At 37.1% G+C, this 25,543-nt stretch overlaps 1 protein-coding gene across 5 annotated transcripts in view; it reads left to right on the top strand.

The window, feature by feature from the left end:
• The window catches only part of ADAMTS20 (ADAM metallopeptidase with thrombospondin type 1 motif 20), a 172,660-nt gene that overhangs the window by 66,013 nt on the left and 81,104 nt on the right, over positions 1-25,543 (top strand). For 3 of the 5 annotated variants that reach the window (XM_027035930.2, XM_027035929.2, XM_027035928.2), the window contains exons 10-19: positions 758-899; positions 3,288-3,392; positions 9,472-9,617; positions 10,910-11,091; positions 11,190-11,326; positions 13,555-13,672; positions 15,677-15,772; positions 18,933-19,099; positions 19,248-19,377; positions 24,941-25,067. In XM_027035930.2, coding sequence (XP_026891731.1) covers positions 758-899; positions 3,288-3,392; positions 9,472-9,617; positions 10,910-11,091; positions 11,190-11,326; positions 13,555-13,672; positions 15,677-15,772; positions 18,933-19,099; positions 19,248-19,377; positions 24,941-25,067 — 1,350 coding nt within the window. The remainder of the gene's footprint in view (positions 1-757; positions 900-3,287; positions 3,393-9,471; positions 9,618-10,909; positions 11,092-11,189; positions 11,327-13,554; positions 13,673-15,676; positions 15,773-18,932; positions 19,100-19,247; positions 19,378-24,940; positions 25,068-25,543) is intronic. The other 2 variants (XM_053226139.1, XM_053226140.1) reach the window with 2 other exon arrangements.

Genomic DNA, 25,543 nt, shown 5'->3' with positions numbered 1-25,543 from the left:
GATAGTGTCACTATTACTGCAGAGGAGGAGTCCTAGCCTCTGGCATGTTAACTTGTCTACAACCAGGCAGGCATCCTGGAAGCAGCAATACCAAAACACAAACTCTGCCTCTTTGAAGTGGACACAACGTAACACTTCCTGAAACTCTGTTTTGTTGTTGAGAACTATAAATGTACTTTCTCAAATGATATAAAAACTTTTTTCTACAACATACTGACAATTTGGTGGGGGGGTGCTTGGGGTGGCAAAACTGGTTAAGCATCCAGCTCTTGGTTTCAGCTCAGGTCATGATTTCATGGTTTTCTGGGTTTGAGCCCGGCATCTGGTTCTGGGCTGGCAGCATGGAGCCTGCTTGGGATTCTCTCTCCTCTTCTCTCTGTGCCCCTCCCCAGCTCCTGCTGTGTGTTTCTCTTGCTCTCTCAAAGTAAACTAAAAAAATATAAAAATTTTGAGAATTTAGGCATTTAATAGAAGGGATTATTATTGGACAACAAAATAGATCAAAAATATAGTGTGATTACATAAATGGGTTTCATAAATTATATTCTGATGAATTTACAACTTTTTTTTTAATTACACCTTCAAAGCAGTTATGGGGCTCAAATGAGAAACGGATTTTTTTTGCGACTTTCATATGTATTCACTTTTAAATTATGAAAAAACATACTGTTTCTGAAACTGTAGAGCAGTGACTGTGATGAAGAATCTTCTATTATGTATCCACCTGTATTCACAATATTTTTGGTCTTTGGTACAGTACTGGCCATGGGGAATGCCTCCTTGACAAACCAAATGGAAGAATATATGATCTGTCTTCACAACTTCCTGGATTAATGTACGATGTGAACAAGCAGTGTGAACTGATGTTTGGCCCCGGATCACAAGTATGTCCCTACTTGGTAAGAAAATTAGGTCCTTCTTTTGTTTTTTAAACTACCATAAAGTTAAAGTTAGAACATATTTCAAAATGTACTTTTATTCTCTTGAACAGAAGGTGAACTAAATGTATCTTTGAAGTTTTAACTTTTAGAGACATAGATTGTTTGCCTGAAAGGGGTTAAAAACAGGGAAACTCGGGGGCTCCTGGGTGATTCAGTCGGTTAAGTGTCCGACTTCAGCTCAGGTCACGATCTTGCGGTTCTTGAGTTTGAGCCCTGTGTCAGGCTCTGTGCTGACAGCTCAGACATTAACTCTCACAAAATCCTATGTCAGGTATTCCCATTTAGAAAACAGGTTTTAAGGGGCGCCTGGGTGGCGCAGTTGGTTGAGGGTCCGACTTCAGCCAGGTCACGATCTCGCGGTCCGTGAGTTCGAGCCCCGCGTCAGGCTCTGGGCTGATGGCTCAGAGCCTGGAGCCTGTTTCCGATTCTGTGTCTCCCTCTCTCTCTGCCCCTCCCCCGTTCATGCTCTGTCTCTCTCTGTCCCAAAAATAAATGTTGAAAAAAAAAATTAAAAAATAAATAAATAAATAAAAAGAAAACAGGTTTTAAAAACATTCAAATATTTATTTTCAAATACTATTTTGGGGGGGTGGGGGTGTTAAAGACAGAAGTGTCTTGATAACTGGTTGTATTAAAGGACCCAGGAATTTAATAGACTACATTTTAATTTACACAGATTTGAATCCAAAACAATCTAGGGCCTGTTGTTATCATTAAATAATTACTTTAGAACTTTGAGGATTTTTCATAGGTTAGATCCACTACTAGATTGTGAGGATCATTGGACCAGGAATGCAGATTCATTCACTCATGGAAATATGCATCTCCAGTGGTCAGTTTAGGATCTGACACATACTAGGTGCCACAAACTAAGTGTTTGTTGAATTGAATGAGTGAAAGTTATATAGCCATGGGTGCAGCGATGGGCAAAACATATTCCATATAGTAATATCGTTTAAAAAAATAATTTAAAAAAGTTAATATGCTTTTATTTATCTTAATTTTTATTGATTTTATTTTATTTTTTATTTTTTAAAATTTACATCCACATTAGTTAGCATATAGTGTAACAATGATTTCAGGAGTAGATTCCTTAGTGCCCCTGACCCATTTAGCCCATCCCCCCTCCCACAACCCCTCCAGTAACCCTCAGTTCTCCATATTTATGGGTCTCTTCTGTTTTGTCCCCCTCCCTGGTTTTTATGTTATTTTTGTTTCCCTTCCCTTATGTTCATCTGGTTTGTCTCTTAAAGTCCTCATATGAGTGAAGTCATATGATTTTTGTCTTTCTCTAATTTCACTTAGCATAATACCCTCCATTTCCATCCACGTAGTTGCAGATGGCAAGATTTCATTCTTTTTGATTGCCAAGTAATACTCCATTGTATGTATGTATGTATACACACACACACACACACACACACACACACACCCCACACCTTCTTTATCCATTCATCCCTTGATGGATATTTGGGCTCTTTCCATACTTTGGCTATTTTGGCTATTGTTAATAGTGCTGCTATAAACATGGGGGCATGTGTCCCTTCGAAACAGCACACCTGTATCCCGTGGATACATGCCAAGTAGTGCAATTGCTGGGTCATAGGGTAGTTCTATTTTTAGTTTTTTGAGGAACCTCCATACTGTTTTTCAGAGTGGCTGCACCAGCTTGCATCCCCCCCCCCCAAAAAAAAAAGTTAAGCTTTTAAATATCCATATTGAGGAGGGGAGATTTAACATAATTTTTGGAGATCCATTTCTTTTCTACCTGACCTACCCACTAAATAAATATTGAATTTAAATTCAGAAAAAGGGAATTATCTTGGGTATAGCTCCTGTGAACCTCTGGATTTTTGTTTCTTAGGAAAACTTGAGAGCCCTTTGTTCAACTTGAAAGTATGCATTCTATTCACAAAGTAGGAAACCAGTATACATTATACAGTATTTCTATGCACATTATTCATACATTCTATCGTATCAAAAGAGGCTTTTGGAAACTCTTTGTGAATAACATTTAACAACAAAAAGTCCTTTAGAAAAATGTCTTGCAAAGAGAAAAATGTCCCCCATAATTTTGAATATTTCCACTCTAATTTCTCTCTCCCATTGTTCAGTGTATGATGAAAATCCAAAAGTTCTTAAAAACTGAATGTTGCCATTTTATGTGTTCAGAGGCAAATCAATGATTAGAACTTAGTGAATTTTTTTTTTTGGCTTGATTATTTCCAGCTCTGACCTTGAAACCATGAAATCTGTAAGATCAATGTATAAACTGATGGTTTACACTGAATTGATCTGGTGGTTGTAGTGTTATTTTACTCTTGTCTGCTTTTTGTTATCTTGCAGAAGCAATGCAGACGTCTCTGGTGTACGAGTGCAGAAGGAGTTCACAAGGGTTGTCGCACTCAGCACATGCCCCTTGCAGATGGAACAAACTGTGGTCCTGGGATGGTAGGTTTCCTGGAAGGGTGAGTCTTGTATCAAGAGACTATCCAAGGAAGTGATTGCTCTGCGTTTCAGCGCTCTTCATGATTGGTCAACTCTTGCTCTGCTAGTGAATCAATGTTGCCATGTGAACAGATAGTTACCTAAGTATATTAGTCTTATTAACAATGAGTATAGACATAAAGATCCTAATAGATCAGCAGTTTCCCCAAATTCAGGGATGTTACCATTGTTTACATTTTCTCCTATAAAATTCAACCACGTATAATGGAAAGTTTTAAGTGGTTTCTTCGGATATTTATTGGTTGTAAATGTCTTCAAGTACATCATATCCCTAAAGTAAACGCCTGAACATATAACATCAGGCATGAACTAATTTACATCTGCAAACATGATGCTGAGAGACAGGTTTTACCCTGATAACCAAACATCAATGTGAGGATGAAGTCAGGTGGTACTTGGTGCTTCAGGATGAAGGCAAGTTCCATTGGCCTTGGTAGCCAGTGCCGCCTGCACTGAATAAGCTTGAGTCTGTTGACGCCTCCTCTGAGCTACCTCAGCACAAAATGAACGCTTTCTTGGCAATGGGGTTGGCTAGTGCTGCCGCTTTTGTTAACTTCACATTGGGCACAAGTAGAAACTGAAGGACCGGGTCACTAGCTGATCTTTTGCTTTACCAGCTCTTGGCTTCATGGAAATGTTTGCACCAGCCATTGCCCTTCTCCTTGCCTTCTGTCAAAAGGCATGTGTTTTCTGTGAATGTTGCCTGCATTACAGAGTTTTATAGGGACTTGAGCAATTTTTGCAGTAACTGAAGTCCTCTGAAATGGTTTAGCACTCAGATTACCTTGGGACCAAAATTCTAGTGGACTTCTTCAGTTTGTCGATTGGAGCTAGAACTGAACTTTAAAATTTTATCTTTATTTAAAATTGTTATTTTGAAGACCAAAAATATGAAAGACTTTATTTTTCTCACTTTTTGTGACCAGTACTGGTAATTGGCTTTTGGGGGAGACAAGAGTGGCATTTGGGAGAGTTACTGATTATCTAAGGATGAGCAGAGAAAAAAACCTTGTTGTAGGCTGAATTAGAAACAGCTGTTAGCTCATTAGAAGACTTGCTCCAAGGTAGTCCCCAGATTCAAATCTGGTTGGGCCTTAAGTGTCTTAGCAAACTTTAAAGTTTACTCTATGCCATGAAACTTCATGCTTGATGGCATGTGGCTAACATAACGATGGATATATTTACATGCATCACATATACCATTTATAACTGAGTAGTCTAAATCCGGTCAATGCATTAGCATGATAAAAAATTGAGATATAGGAGTAAAATGCACAGATATCAAAAGTTCAATTTGGTAAGTCTTAACAAATATAGATGGACACTTAGCCAATATCCCAATCCAGATGAGAACATTTCCATCACTGTAAAGTTGTCTAGCCTCTGTAGAGTTTCCCTCTTTCCAGAGAGAGAGAGAACATACTTCCTGATTTTAATGTAAATCGAACTATATAGCGTATGTACATGCACGCGCATACACACACACACCCTTTCTGTGGGCAGAGGGAAAAGGGGTCAAGCTTTTTTTATTCAAGATGTTGGAGTTTCATCCATGTTGTGTGTATTGATACTTCATTCCTTTATGCTGCAGTGTAAGTCAGCTGTATAAATGCACCATAATTTTTTTATACATTCTTCTGCTGATAGACAATTGGGTCACTTCCAGGTTTTGGTCATTATGAATAAAGCTGCTATGAGCATCCTCATACCAGTCTTGTGGGCATGTGCTTGCATCTCTCTGAAGTAAACAAATATCTAGAAATTGCTGGGTCATAGGGGAGGTGCATGTATGTAACTTCATAGGGAACTGCCAAACCATCTTCCAAATGGGTACTTGAGACTCTCGCAAGTGATGTATGAAAGTTCCAGTTGTGCTGCACGTCTTGCCAGTTGATGATCTTGTTAATCTTGTAACAAAATTTTAGACACTTTAGGTGCAAAATGGAATACTATTATGTTTTTAATTTGTATTATCCTGATTATTCTCCATCTTGAGCATGTTTTCATGTACTACTTAGCCGTTCAAATATGAGGTGTAGTGTAAAGGGCCTGGATTTGTTGGAATTCAAGGTAAATGTGTTGAGACACTGGGACCTACTTTAAAACTTGTATAGATTAAAAGCAGAAATGCATTTGGGGTAACATGTGTATCATGTAGATATAAAATCCCTTTTATCATTTATTGAAGAGAGTGAGCCTCTTTGCATTAGCCACATTCAATAATAAATGGACCTTTTTTTCAAGGGAAATTCTAAATAAATGTCCTATCTTTTGCCTCAATATTCTTTTAGTCCCTTTATCTTGTGACTATCTTGCATGTAAAACTATCTTTTAAATACTTGTGGTAGTAAAACTATTAGCATAAACATATAGTGGAACTCACCTGACAATGACTTGACTTTTTTTTTTTTTTTACATGGTGAACAATACAACATTCTTTTTCTTGGATTTTTCAGAAATAGTGCTCAAGGATTATTTGAAACGTTTCTGGAAGATGTTCCCCAAATTTACATGAACATAGTACATTCTATTCAGAGATTTTTTTTCGCTTTTAATGGCTTTATCATTTTGAATCATCTTAATGGAGGGCACAAAGCTTTTTTCCTGCTAATTAATAAGCTTGGTTATAGGATTCATTCATTCAACAAAGATTTATCAAGGACCCACTATGTGTCAGGCACTATTCTAGGTGCTCAGGATACATCAGCAAACAGAAAAGATCGCTGCCTTCATGAAGCTTACATTCGTAGTGGGAGAGGGCTGACTGCAATTTAAAATGTAGTGGTCAAAGCAAATTTTATGGGAAGTTGCCTAATGAGCTATGTTAAAATGAGGGAGTTAGCTATGGAGAATATTGTGGGGAACTGAGCTCCAGGCAAAGAACAGCTAAACTCCTAAATCTGCAGTATTGGAGTGGTTCAAGGAAGAGTAAGGAAGGACATTGTGGCTGGGGTGAAGGGTGGTATATAGGAAGTAACTGGAGGAGAATTTTGTAGGTCCCTGTCGGCCATTGTGAGAACTTTGCATTTATTCAGAATCAAAAAGACGGATTTGAGCAGAGGAGTCCCCTGATTTGAGCTAATTTTTAAAGTAAGTTGAAAAGGATCATTATGATTGCTGTTGAGACTAAACTCTAGAGAGCAAGAGTTGGAAACAGAGGAGATCTACTTGGAGAGGTATGGCAGTGATAGAGATGAGAAATGACAGTGGCTCACACCAGAGCTGGGAGCACCAGGTTGATACTTAAAAGTCAATTTGCTTTTGAAGGAACTAGAACATTTGCTAACACATTAAATGTGAACTGTAAAGAAGAGGTTGACTGTTTTTGGCTGATCAACTTAGATCGTATCAGCAGATTTTAAGGGGTTGGCAGTTGAATTTTGGTGTGATGTGTGAAATGTAAGACGTTAAAGTGAAGATGTGTAAACAGCTATATACACAAGCCTGGAGTTGAGGAGAAGGATCTGAGCTGGGAGTGATCGTTGTTGATAGGGAAGCATAAAGGTAATGTGAGCCCAAAAAGTTCAGCATTAAGTGGAGACCTAGAAACCAAGAAGGGGGAAAAATGATACTGCTAAATCAAGTAAGACAGAGACTGAGAACTGGCCATTGGGTGATGTCCACATGAGCTGCTTCATGGAGGGTGGGGCTGTGAGAGCAGAGGCAGTGAGAGACCATGGTCATGGATGGCTTTTTCAAGGAGAAACAAGGCAGTAGCTGGTGGGGAAAGTGAGATCTAAGGAAAATTCTGTTAAAGAGGGTAATTATGTATGTTTGTATATTAATGAGAATGAACTAATGGAGTACTTCTCCAATTAGCTCTAGTAAAGGACCAGTCTTTTTTAAAATTTCTGATAATTTAAATCAATACTTGTACAAAATGATGGAAATGATTAGAAAAAAATTCAAAATGACAAAAACCTTCAAAATGTAAGCCAATTCTATGGAAAAGAGTGTGGCAGATCTTCAAATTAAAAATACAGAGATGCCTGGGTGGCTCAGTCAGTTAAGTGTCCGACTTTAGCTCAGGTCATGATCTCACGGTTTGTGGGTTTGAGCCCCTCATTGGGCTCTGTGCTGATGGCTGAGAACCTGGAACCTGCTTCAGATTCTGTGTCTCCCTTGCTCTCTGCCCCTCCCTTGCTTGCACACTCTCTCTCTCTCTCTCTCTCTCTCTCTCTCTCTCTCTCTCTCTCAAAAATAGACATTAAAAGAAATAGACGTTAAAAAATTAAAAAAAAAAGAAAAATAGAATCATCTGATCCAGCAATACCACTCTGGGCATATATGCCAAAGAACTACAAACAGCCTTGAGATCTCTGTACAGGCCTGTGGCCATCAGCATTTATTCTGTATAGCCAAGACGTGGAAGTGTAACCCAAGTGGCCATCAGTGGATGAATGAAAAAACAATGTTATATACACATACAATGGAATATTATTCAGCCTTAAAAGGAAGTTATGACACATGCTACAATGTGGGTGAACTTTGAGGACCTTATGCTAAGTGAAATAAGCTGGTCACAGAAAGACAAGTGATGCATGATTTTAATTATATGAGATATATAGAGTAGCCGAATTCATGGAAACAGAAAGTAGAATGGTGGTTTCCCGGGACTGGGCGGGGGAGGGGAGAGCGAATGGGGAGTTAGTGTTTTAAGAGTTATAGAGTTTCAGTTTGGGAAGATGAAGAGTCTGTGGATGGATGGCAGTGATGGTTGCACAACAATATGAATGCATTTTAATGCTACTGAATTACACACTTAAAATGGTTAAGATGGTGATTTTGTGTTGGGTATTGTACCACAACGGAAACAAATATAAGCCATTTTGACGTTTACTTTTGAGAAAATGCTAGCATGAGCAGGGAAGGGGCAGAGAGGGAGATGGGGGAATCCCAAGCAGGCTCCATGCTGTCAGCACAGAGCCCCATGTGGGTGTTGATCTTACCAACCGTGAGAGAGATCATGACCCAAGCTGAAATCAGGAGTCCTTTGCTTAACCGACTGAGCCACCCAGGTGCCCCAATATAAGCCCACTTTTAACATTGATAAACATGAAATTACTGCCCAAATCCTATAAACGTTTCTAAATTCAGTATTTATTTTCAATTTCTCTACTCCTTGCAGTGACTAGTTCACAGACTGGCATCAGTGCATGGCCCACTTTTTGGTTAGCTTTTTTTTGTTTTTGTTTTTGAGAGAGAGCACAAGTGGGAGAGGGGCAGAGAAAGGGGGACAGAAACTTGCTCTGGGCGGACAGCCACAATCCTGCGGCGGGGCTCAAACTCACGCACCATGAAATTATGATCTGAGTTGAAGTGGGTCACTCAACTGACAGAGCCACCCAGGCACCCTTGGTTAGTTTTTATATATTAGAGACTGGAACAATGATGCTGTAGGAGAGAGGGGAGAATTGTTGGAGTGATGTTTGGAGCCATGAGAGTAGTTGAGATCAAGTGCACAGAGGGATTGACTTTGACTAGGATCATGGATTTTTCATGTACCCTAACCGGTGGGAAGGTTGAGGACTGAGCACAGGTGCCCTTAGGTGGATAAAAGGAATAGTGGATAGTGAGCAGCTTCTCGTGTACATTTCCATTTTCTTGTTGAAAGTAAGAAAGTGATCATTGAGGCTTTGGATGAGATGAAGTAAACCGCTAAAAAAAGTGGGAGAGTGATACGTATCTTTGCATAAAAAACCAGAAGCATAGATCTATATTGTATTAATAGTCACTTCTTTAAAGTTTTCATCTTACTGTGTTTTCCCCATACAAGTATTCCCTCCCCCAGTGAAACTCAACATTTTAAAGGCAAGGGAAATTTCCTTCTTTTTGCATTCTACAGATCTTACTCAGCAGATATTCAGAAAATATTTGAGTGTCAAATGTAATCCCATTTCTGAATCAATATCTTTAAGTTGTGTGCATTTTCTCCACTGATATTTATGGTATTTAAATTACTGTGATACTGCAATTGGGTATGTACGAATCATTTCTTTGTGTATTTTTTTGTTTGTTTAAGCATTGCCACCACGGGCTATGTGTAAACAAAGAAATGGAAACACGTCCTGTAGATGGTGAATGGGGACCATGGGGACCTTACAGCTCTTGTTCAAGAACATGTGGAGGTGGAATCAAAAGCACAAGCAGGCTCTGTAATCGCCCCGAGTATGTCTTTTTTATGTCACTGTAAATTAAGATTATCTCAAGGCACCAGAAAGTAAACATCAGTTTCATTCACTTCTATACTGGAGGAGGTCAGTCTGTAAGTTTCTGAGATTTAGAAAACTTCTGGAATACTTTGAGCCCCATTACCTTATATCTTCGTAGACTCAAACCTTTAAAATATATATATATTATTTATTTTAATAATAATATACATATAATTATTTAATAACTATTTAAAATTAATGAATATAACTAATATATATAATTATATGTATTATATATATAATATATATAAATATTTATATATTATGTAAATATATATATTAACCAGCTTAATCTTTTAGAATATGAATTTAAGAGCTTTTTTTCTGATTTAGATTACATTTGAGGAATAGTTGTAAAAATGAAATGACAGTAATATAAGGGCATTTTAATACTGTGTTTCCATTGAAATCCTGGCTCCTTTAAACTGTGTGTTGACTCTTCTGGATAAAATCTGTACCTTCATGACCAGTTGTTACTCTTTTGTGTAATTTGACATGTCATATTTTCTTTCTCTGCTTTTCATAGATGCATCAGTGTCTTTAGCTCAAATAAGTACTGAAGCATATGTTCCCCCTCCTCAAAATCTTTAAAAGAACATAGAGATTCCATAAAGATTTTTAAGTACTGTGTCTGTTGTTATGATAAATTGGTAAGCAATAAAGAATTTTTGATGCAGAGATGACAATACTCTGAAATGACTTCGATCATTGGAATTCCAGAATAGCTAAATTATGCTGGAAGTTTTCATATTTACAAAATGCTGACAAAACAAATTTTTATTTTCCAGTGTAAGTTGAAATAGAGATGGATGGATATAGATAGCATGAAACTCGTGGAAGTGAGCGATAAGTAGTATACACAAAACAGTGATGCCTGGATATTTCTTTAACATGGTATAATCTGGATTATCTTTGGTTCACTATGTTTGTTTTTCACCCCCCAAATGAACAAACCCTATTCTGCAATTTTAAACCAAATTCCCATCAATTAGTTCCTTGTGAGTTAAGTCATGAATAAGCTATCATTGCTGCCCTCCAGACCACAGCGTCCATCTTAAGATGAATGTCTTTACAGTTCATTAGCCATACAATTGCTTGAAAACCATGTAATATACTTCTGTTAAACAGGAAGTGTTAGTGGGACATAATTAGTTTTCCAGATCCCGGAACAGAATGGAACAGTTTGAGAAGTAAATGGCAGAAAGAATATTGTACTGATGTGCTTTAAAATGTAATGAATTTGACTAGGCCAAGAAACGGAGGAAAGTACTGTGTGGGCCGCAGGATGAAATTTCGATCATGTAATACTGATTCATGTCCAAAAGGCAAGCAAGACTTTCGAGAGAAGCAGTGCTCTGATTTTGATGGTAAACATTTCAACATCAATGGTCTTTCCCCTAATGTGAGGTGGCTTCCAAAATACAGTGGGAGTAAGTAGTTAGAATATTTTTTTGACGTAAAAATTTCTTGAGACCTAGGAACACACAGCTGTATTATTGTACACCAAAAATTTGACTTTTTCTTACAGTTGCCATAAAAGACCGCTGTAAACTCTATTGTCGGGTTGCTGGAACCACAAACTTCTACCAGTTGAGGGATAGGGTTGCCGATGGTACTCCTTGTGGAACTGAAACTAATGACATCTGTGTTCAAGGCCTGTGTCGGGTAGGTAACTTATATTGAAAATGACTTTGAGAATATTTTTCTTTTTCTGTAACCAGATATTACTTCTGTAGCATCAGAGTACAATTCTGGAATTCTCATGAATTCCAGTGCAGTGCCCTTTAGTGATATCACCCTATCTTTAGGAATATGGTCAAGAGACTATGACTAAGGAATTCTCTGTCATCCAGAGTGACTCACAAAACATTAACATAAGCTTGCTAAGGGGTGCTGGGGTGGCTTAGTAGGTTAAGTGTCCGACTTCAGCTCAGGTCATGATCTTGTGGTTGGTAAGTTCAAGCCCTGCGTCAGGCTCTGTGCTGACAGCTCAGAGCCTGGAGCCTGCTTTGGATTCTGTCTCTCCTCCTTCTGCCTTTCCTCGGGTTGTACTCTCTCTCTCTGTGTCTCTCAAAAATGAATGAATGTTAAAAATTTTTTTTGAAAAGTTTGCTGATTTTGTTTTGCTTGAGGTATGCGAAATCAAGATGAGGCATGAGATCGGCTTCTTCAAAAGATAGAAAATATTAGGACACAGGGTTGTAAAGTCCTTTTTGCTACTTGAAATGAGACCCTCTCTGGTGACCCCTCCCCCGTTGGTTAGTTGATGATACTCCCCCCTCCCTCTTTTCATCCTTGTCCTTCACTTCCCACGTGCATCCAACAGGCATTCACTGAGTATCTACTAAATACTGGATACTGTTCTAGTTACTACTCAAAGATAGTCCCAGGTTAGTAGGGGAGAGACATGTAAATAATTCAAATGCAGGACTTTGGGATCATGTACAGGGTGCCGTAGGGATCTTGAGGAAGGGATGTTGTGTGAGAAAAGGGTGTAAGTGATTCAGAGAACCCTTGTGGAGGGTGTGAGGCTTGAGCTAATTGAGAATGAGTAGGTTGTAGTAAAGGTGAGGAAGTAAGGGTTGGACATAGGGATTGGCTATTACATGCACTTCTTGTCTGAAGTCCTGAAGGTCCCTGGAAAGAATTTGGAGTTGAGTGAGAGATGTGATTTGATCTATCTGCATGTTAGAATCTTCATAATCCAGTGGTTTAGGAGAGGATTGGAGATAGGTCAGCTGGTTAAGATTCTGGGTGAGAAGCAGATGAGACCCTGAATTAAAGCACATACATTACAGATGGTGATCTTAAAAAACAGTGGGTTTGAGAATTAGGATAGTGAATTTGGTCTAAAGACTACAAATGTAATATGAACTCATTCCTTGGGTTAAGGCAGAACTTGAGAGGACTAATTTTCTGTTAGCCAAACATCTATTACCTACCAGTTACCTGGATGATAAAATGCTTTGCACCCAAAGGTCTGATGAGATGTTCAAAGAAAAGGAAAAAATAACCTGGAGGCTAGAAAAGGGGTACTCTGTGGCCTGAGTTTTATCTAAATTAGCAGGAAGTCCTATACAATGGAAAAACAATGATTATCTGAACTTATAGATGCAGATTACTTTCAGAAAATATCTGGTCAAAATTTGGGAAATACTCTGTGTATAAATTTGAGTAACCTCATGAAATTTTTTTTGATCATTAAATTTTAGGAGTATTCTAAAGAACAAAGAGTTGTTGCAGTGTCTGCAGATGACAGTATCTGCATAGAGAACTGTGCTTGTTCTTAACCCCTGGATCAAACCATTCACTCTCACCTTTATCAAATCACTCATTCTTTACATAAACACATTCTTTACATAAACTTATTTTTCTGGTTATTAATTTTGGAGAAGTAAATTTTCAAATGTACTCTATTCCCAGAGTTCTAAGATTTTGAGTTAAAAAAAAAAATCACAAAAAACATCCCGTTGAAATTATTTTAAATGTGCTCCTTAAATCAGATTTTTTTTGTTTCTTTGAATTAATTTCTTTAAAAAGTGGCTTAAATGGATGGTGGACATAAGAATTATTGTCCATGTTTGTTACAACACAGATTCCTAGTTTTTACCTCCAAGGATTTTTAATTCAGAAAATCTGGGATCTGCCTTTTAAAATGCCATCCCGTGTGATTTTGATGCAGGAGGTATGTGGATGACCCTTTGAACCTTTTTTTTCAACCATGTGAAAAGGTGTGTGAAAATATTGATGTATAACAAAATCAATAGATCCTCTGAAAAATCCTATTGTATCGAATCACCTATTAATTGAAAGAGTACTTGTGAAAAGTTTGTAAGGCATCATGCTTATAATGAGTCATTTTTATAATCTTGGTTGTAATGGTTATTTTGAAGCAAGCTGGCTGTGATCATGTGTTAAACTCCAAGGCCAGGAGAGACAAATGTGGAGTGTGTGGTGGGGATAATTCTTCATGCCAGACAATGGCAGGTGTCTTCAACAGTGCTCATTATGGTAAGCTATGTATTTTTCTAATTTTCCCTCATATGTGGTATAAAAATGGAATATAATCAATTTCACTTCTCTTTAAAATTAGTAGGAGAATATATCATATTTTCTATTCTGAGACTTTGCTAGGACAATCTTTTCCTTTTTACGGTAGCAAATGTAGTTCTGTAGAATTTTCTTTGCAAAATGAAAAATGTATTTTTTACAGTTTATCAGCCTTAAATTGTGTTCAAACAGTTAAGTTAGTATGAATTGCTTCAATTAAAGCAGTATAATTTAAAACCAACACTTTGTTTTTATCCGTATGAAAAGTATAGTACATTTTACACTCGGGTGATGCTTATGAATCTCAATCACTAGATTTGACATTATTTTTGTGGTTAAGATCCATTATTTTATAGGAGCCACACACATTTGATCCAGTTAAAAATGGCACATTTATCAGTTTGGTCTGTATCCACTGAAAAACAATTTTTTTTTGTAGAAAACCACATGTACCACATTAGGATCAAATATATAGCCTTGCCAAAATTGTATTATGAATTAATCAGTTTGCAAATGGAAAAAGATGTTAAATTCATTTGTACAGTTGTAGCCTTTGTCACATTTCTGCCCCCTGGTGGTAGCCTTTGTCTTTCACATTTGCAATACCTAGAAATTGCTTTGTTGAAAAACATAACTGCAAAGACCTGAGTAGTGGTGGTAGTAGGAATATTTTATACTGAAAAAATTAATTAAAAATGTTTCTGGTAGGCTGTTGGCTTAAAACCAATATGCATGTAGTGTATGTAGTTTCAGACCATTTATCACTTTATTTTTAAAATCTGATCCCCTAAAGGGAAATAGATAAAGGTACTCTAAAAACATGCAAGGTAATCTATCAGGGCTACAAACTTAATCTTTGATTTTTATTTTTTATTCATTTTGAGAGAGAGCATGTGCAAGCACATGTGGGGCAGGGGCAGAGAGAGGGGAGAGAGAATCCCATGTAGGCTTTGCACTGCCAGTGGAAGCCTGATGCTGGGCTCGAACTCCTGAACTGTGAAATCATGACCTGAGCCAAAACCAAGAGTCAAACACTAAATGAACTGAGCCACTCAGATAGATGCCCCAAATTTAATCTCTTAAGACTTCCTAATTTTGTTCTATATGTAACAAAGTTAGTATATGAGAAAAATCACAAGTTTTTATCCATGTATTAAATAGAAAGAAAAACTAATAAGGAAAAGGAACCACTTATAATAATCACTAGAGCAAAATTAATGGCTCACTCTAAACCCGAGAGTATTTGGAAAACTATGTAGTAGCAATGTTTATGGTGTAGGGAAAACACTTCTTAATATACACTATTTCCTCATCTTTTGAGCAGTGCCAGTATTGTTAAATTTGGTCTCATAAAGTAGAAATATTTTAATTTCCTTAAAATAAACGTTTTACTTCTGCCATGATGTATTAGTGGACTTTTAAGAATAATGTAACATTTTGGAGGTAGCTACAGAAATTCCTGCTTACAGTAAAAACTAAATGGTTAAAAAATGTTATTAACTTTATTTTGCTGTTCACTGAATCTCTGTGTAAATATAGAGCAATGAGCAACTATTTTCATCTCTTCCAGATTTTTGAATAGCATTTGAAACCCCAATTTTTTTCCCATTAGAAAATAGAAAATCCAAAAGTATTCATCAAATTTAAAAATGAATATGTTCTAAATATCTCAGGAACTAGAATCCTAATTTCCATTCTCATTCTACATTCAGAATTTTAGAAGAAAAATTAGGAAGTGTACTTTAAGATTCCAAATTCAGGATATTTCTACACAACAGTGTTTTCTCAATCCTTAGTAACTTGTGGTTTCTACAAAAAAAAAAAAAGTTCAAAAAGAATAAACACTGTATCATTTTTTGAAGATGAAATTAAGTCTGACTATACTATTCAGATTTTTCAGTCACTCAGTAATAGCCTCTGGGCCATCAGCTTGTGAAAATTAACACGCATAAAATTATATTGCAGGTTATAATGTTGTTGTCAAGATTCCCGCAGGAGCAACAAACATTGATATTCTTCAGCACAGCTATTCTGGAAAACCAGAAGATGACAATTACCTTGGTAAACATTTCTAGTAAATAGCAGCCAATATGTGATTTGTGTGCAATTTCATGGAGGTCTGCGGTTGATGTGAATTCTTGGAAGGCAAGAAGAGCCCCTTGAGCAAACAGGCATTTCAGTTCATACTCGGCTCAAGTCATCTGACTCCCTGAATGTTTTCCTCTTGAGTTATATGCTAGATCTTCTTTTTTAGAGTGCACACACAAATGGGGGAGAGAGGCAAAGGGAAAGAGACCATCATAAGCGGGTGCCATGCTCAGCACAAAACCCAAAGTGGCGCTCCATCCTACAACATGAGGATCGTGACCTGCGCTGAAATCAAGAGTCAAACACTAACTTGACTGAGCCACCATAAGGCTCCTTAGATCTTACTGTTACAGACACAGAACAAAATTCTGAAAAATTTGCTTTATCCCCATAAGAGCGTTTTATATAACCAAAGGTTATATTCAGTTAAAGTTGCATGTATATTTAGAATATAAAGATTCCAAACTCAGGATATTTCTACACAACAGTGTTTTCTGTTAGATTTAGAATATAAAATCTTTTTATCTAAAATTATAGACTTCTTTGGGGTTAAATGTTCTTTAAAGAGTTTCATTGAATGTTTTAACCACGTATCAAAAGTACTTAGAGACTTGAAAAAAAAACTTCTGTTAAAGCAAGACTGAGAATTGATTTCAGACTTTTAAATGTTAATAAATATAGTCACAGTATATTGTCCTTCAACTACTTCCAGGGTATAAACTTTGTTGTTTATTTTTGGAAATTAGCTTTTGGCTTTAAAGAATTTCGCTTAGGCCCAAAGAAAAGAATGCTTTACAAATCCTTTACCTTCTGTCTGGGAGATACCTTAATATTGACTTACCTCAACTCACCACGCTGGAATTAAGTGATGGTATAGAGCTGATACTGAAAGTATCTGTTTCACAATAATGTGAAATACTGGCCCAAGTTATCACTGCTTATAAGTAGGAATCTGAATCTATAATGAAGAGCTTATCTCAGGACTTAAATTGACATTATAAAGTAAATGCAAAGGGAACAAGTGCTTCATGGATGCAGATTTTCCTTTTGAGTTAATGAAAAAATTTTACAATTAGAGGTGGTAGTTGTATAACATTGTGAATATAATGCCATTGAATTACTCAATTTAAAATGGTTAATTTTAGAGGTGCTTGGGTGGCTCAGTTGGTTAAGTGTCCGACTTCGGTTCAGGTCATGATCTCACGGTTCATGGGTTCAAGCCCCGCATCGGGCTCTGTGCTGAGCTCTTGCTCAGAGCCTGGAGCCTGCTTCAGATTCTGTGTCTCCTGCTCTCTCTGCCCCTCCTCCACTTGCACTCTGTCTCACTCTTTGAAAAAAAAATAAATGTAAAAAAATATATATAAAATGATTAATTTTATGTTCAATCGATTTCCCCTTTGTAAAAAATGCAAACAAAAATTTTCAAAGAAAATCAAACCTAAATATTTTGATATTTTCCTTTTTCATTTTGTTGCATTTCTTTTCCTTTGCCAAAAATAGTACCTAGGTGCATGTACATAGATATATATGCAACCATATTGTAGGTATTTAATATGCTGCTCTTAGGTTCCAAATGTAGATATTTGTATCTTCCTAGGAATGGACAACAGGTTCTGCCCAAGTTTAAAAACTAGAAATGTTTACCAATAAGGTATCAATATACTTTATAAGAGAGGTACTAATGGGACTGTCAAAGTCTAACTTGAGCAAATAGGTGAAATTATTAGAAGGGATTTGGAAGCATATTTATAAAATCAGCTTTGGTAACCAAAAGTAGTAAAATTTATATGTTTTTTTTTTCTCAGTAAATTTTATTTCCCTTAATTATAATATGACTGAAAGTTCTGTAAATGGACCTATCCACTTTGGATAAAGTACAAACTCATTAGAGGAATTTGCATTTTAGGGGATATGTCTAGAGCTTTACTGGTTTTTCATTGGACTCAGGAAAATATGAAGACAGTCATTGTAGTCCATACTATGGACTACAGTCCAAATTTATTTGGCAATAATCTCTTCAAGATTGCTTTGTCCAGGGGTGTTGTATTCATTAAGAAGTCTAGCCCTCGGTAACTTGTGTGCTTTGGGTGAGGTTCTCTGGAGGGCCACACAGATGTTTTCTGGAAAGCTTATTGTTCTACTAAAAAGTATATAAGTAAAGGAAGCAAAATAGTGCTTGATTAGTACGGAGTTTTTATTAGCATAACACTTGAAATATTAGACATCCTCTTGAAAATTAAAAAAGACAGTGCTTTACAACTTACACGTTTCTACAAACATTTTCTATATTTGATCCTGATTCAAAAGACTGTGAAGTAGGAATTAATATTCCTGGTGCAGTTAGGAAACTAAGCAACTGGTTTGTCCAAGATCACGTAGAACCATATGAATATAAACCCATTGTTCTCAGGCAAATTTGGTTCATCTTACTACCCTACTACTGTGGACACCAGGTCAGTTTAGATTTTAAAAGTAACTAATTGTGAGTATATACTATACTACTTTATGTATATACAAATATATAGTGGATAAGTATACACATACACGTATTTGATAGGCTTACATTAAGACCTCAATGGAATGAGAACACGGGGCATGAACAGAAGGGGAGATAGGAGTATTCTGGAAAGCAGTCACGTACGTGTGTCAGTAGCCATAGTGCCTCTCCATGAAAAAGATCCAGACATTTATATAGAGAATAGTATGGCCATTGGATGGCCTTTCAGAATATAGACTCCTAGAATTTTATAGCTTTGTGCATTTTTTCCAAGACAAGTATAAATGGAACACTGCAGCAGTCTAGATGTCCTTTCTTGCCTCAGCATCCATGACCAAAACTGATTGAGCTGATGTGTCTTCTGGGTCTATGATTTCTGTTTTCCCTCTTCGTCTATGTCCCCTCTAAAACTGCAGGCCTCATGAAAGATGATCTTCTCAGGGTGAATTTAATATCCTAAACTGATAGGCTATAGTTTTTCCTTAAGTATGGATTAGATAACATATTACAGTAAAATAAAATTTGTTTTACAAATGAATTTACATTAATTTCAGAAAAGAACTTGAATTTTAAAGTTTAAATATTGTGCTGTTGACTGTACTGTTTTTCTATTTCATGGGTGCTATTCTTTTACAGCATTATCTGACACTCAGGGGAATTTTCTTTTAAACGGGAATTTTGTTGTAAGTATGTCAAAAAAAGAAATCAACATACAAGGAGCTATTTTTGAATACAGTGGTTCAAACAGCTCAATTGAAAGAATTAATAGTACTGATCGGCTGGAGGAAGAAATTGTTCTGCAGGTAAATTCTCAGGGGTCCTTAATAAGACTTAGTTTTAATCCCGTTAGTAAATTGATGGTTAAGGGCTTTGCGTTTATTAAATATAATAATGATGTCTTTCAAGAATATATTTTTATGAATTAATTATATGCTCCTGTGTGTTTTTGAGGTTTTGTGTGTGGGTAATTTATACAACCCTGATGTACGATATTCCTTCAATATCCCTGTGGAAGAGAAGAGCGACCTGTTCGCTTGGGATCCGCATGGACCATGGCAAGACTGTACCAAGATGTGTCAAGGTACCCTGGAATTAAGTAAAGGAGGCAGAAATGTGTGTATGCTGATATAACTTGGGATACTTTGGGGGCTGTCTGCCTCTGGAATTCCCCAACTGTCTACACACACACACACACACACACACACACACACACACAACACCATCAAAAAGACACACAAAGGTTTCTTTTATCTCTGACTTTTCTCCCCACTCATTCTTATACTTAACAGCCTTTTCTATCTCTACCTTTTCAGGCATTTTCTCTTACTGCATTTTTTCATTCTTTCTCTGTCACAAGAAATTTCTCTAACTTGTACATTCATCCCCGCCTTATGATGGAGGATACATTCCAGAAGACCTCCACTAGATGCTTGAAACTGAGGATGGTATCTAACCTCTTAGGTGCTATGTTTTTTTTCCTATACATACATACCTATGATAAAGGTTAATCTATAAATTAGGCACAGTAAGAGATTAACACTAACTGGTAATAAAATTGAACAATTACAACAATATACATTTGACCCTTAAACAACACACGAATTAGGAGTACCAACACCCATGCGGTTAAAAATTGATATAGAACTCTTGACTACTAATTTTAACTAATAGGTTACTCTTCACTGGAAGCCTTACTGATAACAAGCAGTTGATTAACATGTATTTTGTATGTTACATGTATTATATGCTGTAGTTTCACAGTAAAGTAAGCTGAAGGAAAGAATGTTAAAATCATAAGAGAAAATACATTTATGGTACAGTAGTGTATTTATCAAAAAAAAAAAATAAGTGAATGGAGCCATACAGTTCAAGCCTCTATTGATCAAGGGTTACCTGTACTTAAAAGTTCTGTGAATGTTGTTGCAAACTTTATTGTACTGTACTCCCCCTCCTTGTGGTGATGTGAGGTGATAAAATGCTTTTGTGATGAGATGGAAGTGAGGTGAATGCTGTAGGCTTTGTGACAGCATTAGGCTATACTGACCCTTGCCAAGGTACATTAGAAGGTGGATCATCTTCTGGACCACAGTTGACTGCAGGTGACTGAAAGTACAGAGAGCAAAACCAAAGATGAGGGGTAGTATTGTATATGGTTTCCCTCTCCTCTATTCCCCTCCATACACTCTCTTAATAACCTGTCTCCTTCCAGTGTTTGGGGTCTGACATTCTTCCATTCCTCTGTCTTCCTTCCATGAACACAGGGAAATATATTTTGTACTGATGGCATGAATCCCTGAAAGAGGAATAGTTTGAAATGGAAAAGCCAGGGGCACTTACGGTAGGGAAAGAAAATGAAGAGTGGGGTCTTTGGGAAATCTGTAATCGTGTATACTTAATGGTGTAATACTTTAAAAATCAGTTAAATTTGAGGGACTACTTTGTTTCAAAATAAGACCCCAGTCCTGCATTCAAGTTTTACCTTCTGGTGGATGAAACCAGCACGAGTAGATTTTCTTGGCTTACAGTAGTGAATGTAATGTGACAGGTATGCACAGAGAGCCACAGGAAAGGTGGAACAGGCTGTGAGGAGATTCAGCCTGAAGGTGCAGGGAAATTTGATGCACTGGAAAGTAGTTCTCACAGGGCCTAGAGAAAAGGTTTGAGAATTTAGGGGAGCAGTGATTCAGAGGAGGGGGGGTTCTTAGAACCATATGGAAATGAGCTGAAATAAGGTGGGTTGCCAGAGGCAGTAGCCATAGAGGTGATGGGAATGTGAGGGACACACTAACAAACTGACCTCAAGGTACCGAGGAAATGGTGGTGTCCTCTTCGGAAAAAAATCACAGACTTGGTCCTGTGATGCTGGGATAGTGGTACTCAGAATGCTTGCATGGGAACAGATGTTTTTGTCAGGACAGCGTCTCTGGAGGGAGGCTGCTGTAGATGGTGCAAGACTGACTAGGATAAACACTGGAAGGAGGAACAATAGTAACACAGGCGGAGACATTGATTTTGACAGAGGGACCCTAGATTTGCCTTACAGAAGGGAATGGAGATTTGGGAAGCAGGGAATGGCATTGCAGCACCCACTAGGCATGCTGGGCTGTGGCAGTAGATACGGGGAGCTAGGAACAAGCACAAACATCAGGTAAGTGAAGGAACCTTCTAAAATGGCGGGGGGCGGGGGAGGGACATACCAAGTAAAGAACAGCAAGCTCCAAATGGAAGGTTCGACAAGACCTGATGAAATGGTTTGGGAGTCTGAACTGCACAGAGGTCTCTTAAATAATGTTGTGCTAGAGGGGAAAAGCTATTAGTTGATTTGCCACATAGTGTACTATGATGATATTCCCTCTTTATGTGTAACTTTTTAGTTTGTCTAAAATGAAATTCCTTCAGTCTTTTCTGTGTATGGAATGTCCTCCGTTCCCAGACTTTGTGAGAGCTATAAATTTCATCTTCATATTTTCAAGTACATTACTTAATCTGTCCGTTTCAATTTTCCTGTACTTTTTCATCTGTTATTGTGGCCCTCTTTTCTCTTGCTCTAATTCGGTTGTGTTGCTTTTAGTCCTGATACATGGCTACCCTCTTGAACTTCTGCTTCATTGTTTTTCTGGGATTCTCTTTTACTTTGTGTTGGAGTTCTGGTTTTCTAAATCCCATGAATTCTTTTACTTCCCCACTGGTGGAACATATTCCTCAGGATATTCTTGAGAAACAAAGGTAGTTGTTTTTTGTTGTGGTGGTGGTGTGGTGTTATGGTGTTTTTTTGTTTTTGTTTTGTTTTTGTTTTGAGACCTTTCTTATCTGAAAGTAGCATTATTCTACTTTCACATTTGATCAGTTTGGGATAAATTGTAAGTTAGATGATTGTCCTTTAGAATTTTGACAGTCATCTTTTCTGATTGCCTGTGTTTCTATGTGACACTTTCCACTGTGGTAATTTTGTGGCTCCTCTCTAATTCTAGTGGTATGAAATTTAGGGACAATTGGCCTTGATGTTGGTGTTTTTTTTCCATCTATTTTCTTAGGTCATTAGGATGGCATTCACATTTGGAAATGGATTCTTTGACTTGAGAAATTTTACTGCATAGTTTCTTTGATAATTTCCTCACATTAAATTTTCTCCTCCACTTTTCTGAAATGTGTATATTTTGGACATTCAACCTCCTCTACTGATCTGAATTTACGTGGTTAATGTTTTTGCTCATAACCTCTTGATTTTGTTTCATAAATGTGTAATATCTGTGTCTCTGACCATATTAATCATAGTCTTTAAATTTTCTCTCTGACCTGTTTCATTTTAGTCTTTGTTATTATTTTGGTCTCTTTTGTGTTAGTGGATTTCCTGAAATGTCTGCTGATACTTTGCTGTTGATATTTAAGGCTAAAATGCTACAAGTTCTGTGTTGGTCAGACAAGTCAAGTAAGACCTCATTATAGAGTAATGGATCACAAAATGACCCTTTCATGTGTCATTGGGGAGAAGCCCCACATGTCATTGTCAGTTGATTTTTGGGGGGCTAAAGAGCCTCTCAAGAGAGGAATCTTTTCATCTTCAAATGGTCAGCAGGGAGACTGTGGAACCATAAATTTGGCTCAATGCTGGAGGGAAATGGAAAGAAAGATTCCAGTAGGCCTGGTTCTCCTCATTCACTACGGAGACTTTTACTTAATTCCCCCTTTGTGGGCACAGTGCTTCACCAACTTCCCTAAGCTATGTCTGTGTCCTTAAGTTCACCTCTCTAGAGCTTTGCTACCCAATAGGGTAGCCACCAGCCAAATGTAGCTCACCCATTGAAATGTGATATAAGTGTGAAATGCCAATGGATTTTGAGAACTCAGTATGAAAAAGCTGTAAAATATATTGTAGTTTTCATATTCATAAAATGATATTTTAGATATTTGAGGCTAAACATAAATTTTCATTTCGCCTATGTCTTTTTACTTTATTTAACGTGACTACTAGAAAATGTGAAATCACACACATGGCTCACATTCTGTTTTTAATGGACAGTGCCACTCTTAACTAGAAGGGTAGGGGGTCTAACTATTGTAAATACTAACTATTGTAAATACTTTTCAATCAGTTTTCCATTTTTTTCAGGCCTACCCCTCACACATTCACCTCTTCAGAGGAACTTAGTGTTTTCAATTCCTGGGACTTTCTTTTATTCTTTGGCATGAATGGTTAGTTTCTTTATTCATTTGTCCCCTCCATAGGCTTAAGTTTCAGCTTTCTTGGCTCTGTTAGTTGTATCCATCTACTTTTCATACTTAAAATTTGCTTTTCTTGCCTACTGTGTTTCTTTTTTTAATCTTTTTGTTCTTTTAGGTTAGTGCCTTTTCAAAATTCCTTATGGTTATTTCAGATGGTATTTAGGAAGGAATAAAGATAAACATGCGTGTTCATGTTTAGCTAACGGGAAGCATACAGTTGAACTTTGATGAAACAGAAACTTGATCATGTCACTGACTGCTGAAAGTCTTCCTGTCTCCGCATTGCAGAAAGTGTAAAGTTCTGTCTACTCGGACCCATTATATCTCTTCTAGTTTGCCTTTTCTGTGGTTATACTGCATACAACGAACCAGCAAATCCAATGGCTTTGAAAACCAAAAGTTTATTTCTTGCTCATGCTGTGTTTTAGCTGCTAATTGGCTATGACTCTTCTTAGCTTGGTATCTACATCCATGTCATTTTTAACTTAAGACCACCTTTTTAGGGCAGTTTTGGGTTTATAGAAAAATTGAGCAGAAAGTATAGAAAATTCACAAATTTTTACCTCCTCCCTCCCTGCAGTTCATCTATAAACATCTTGAATTAATGTGGCACATTTGTTACAATTGATGCATACTTAAAGTCCATAGTTTACATTAGGGTTCACTATGTGTTGTACATATTATGGGTTCTGACAAATTTTTAATGGTGTGTAGCCACTATTACAGTATCATGAAGAATACTTTGAGTGCCCTAAAAATCCCTCCATGCCCCCTCAAACTTGGCAACCAGTGGTCTTTTTATTGTCCATGTCTTTTCATTCATGATTCCAGGCTGAAAGATCACCCCACCTGTGGAAGGCTGTTTTAGAGACAGAGAGAAAAGGGAAAGTGAGCTGGGCAGAAACATATTATGGCTTTTAGCGCTTCTGCTTACAAGTGGAAAGGTCACAGACTTTTGCAGTTGGTTGGCATAAGCCAGTGTCCATGAACAAGGAAGTATATTCCTCCCAAAGGCAGTTGTAACATTGTAGCAAGTGGAGATGTACAATTTTCTTCTAGGGAAAAGGAAAGCAAATAATGGGGGACAGCAATGTACTACGTAGCATCATTGCCAACCCTGACCACTCATTTCTCTACTAACAACCACTCCAGCCATCTTTAATGCATTTCTTTCTCCTCCACATGTGGCCTGCCCTCCTTAAGTCTCTTTACTAAGCAAACTTTCAGTCTTCCAGGATTCAGCTTGCTTACTCTAGAAAGTCATTCCTGACTAAAATGCTAGTCTATCCTGTTGGATTTTTTTTTTTTTTTTGCTTTCTTAGCTAAATCCTTTAGGCTATTAGCAGAATTAAATAATCCTACAACATCTGCTTAAGAGAATTTTTCCTTTGATTTCTAATTTTCCTTTGACAATGGCCAAGGTCTTCATAGAAGAAAAATTGCCTGCGTTCGGAAGAGTGATCATATGGTGGTTTCTGATCAGAGATGTGACCACTTACCACTTCCATTGTTTGTGACTGAAAGGTGCAATACAGACTGTGAACTAAGGTAAAAAAAAAATGTGTAATATAATTGGTGTATGTGTAAAGTAACCAGGTTAAAATCCATAAGTGAACTAAGATGTAAAGCATCTAAAGCATCTAGTGCAGTGCCTGCTTGAATGGCCATATATGTTAATGTCTATCCTTTGTCCCAGCTAATACAAAATTACAGGCTCGATAACTTATTGTGAAACTTGGCAAGTGAACTTGGCAGTTTATTCATAGTATTTGATGAATACCTCAAACTTCTATCTAGGAAATGGAAACAAATTTATAAAATATATAAGTAAACTCTAATCTTAAAATCTGTGCTTTGAAGATCTGAAACAATAAATTTTGTAGAATGGTGGTGAACTCATGAGCCAATAAACTTTTAAAGTTTGAGGATTGAAGAATTAGTAGATTGGTTCCTCAATCTTCCCAATATTTTGTCCATTAAACATTAAGAAATGTGATCCTAGATTATGGGGCAGGGGAGTTTCC

Source organism: Acinonyx jubatus, chromosome B4, assembly GCF_027475565.1.
Source record: "Acinonyx jubatus isolate Ajub_Pintada_27869175 chromosome B4, VMU_Ajub_asm_v1.0, whole genome shotgun sequence".
NCBI lineage: Eukaryota > Metazoa > Chordata > Mammalia > Carnivora > Felidae > Acinonyx > Acinonyx jubatus.
Note: the sequence above shows the minus strand (reverse complement) of the source record. Positions and strands in the feature narration are given on the sequence as shown.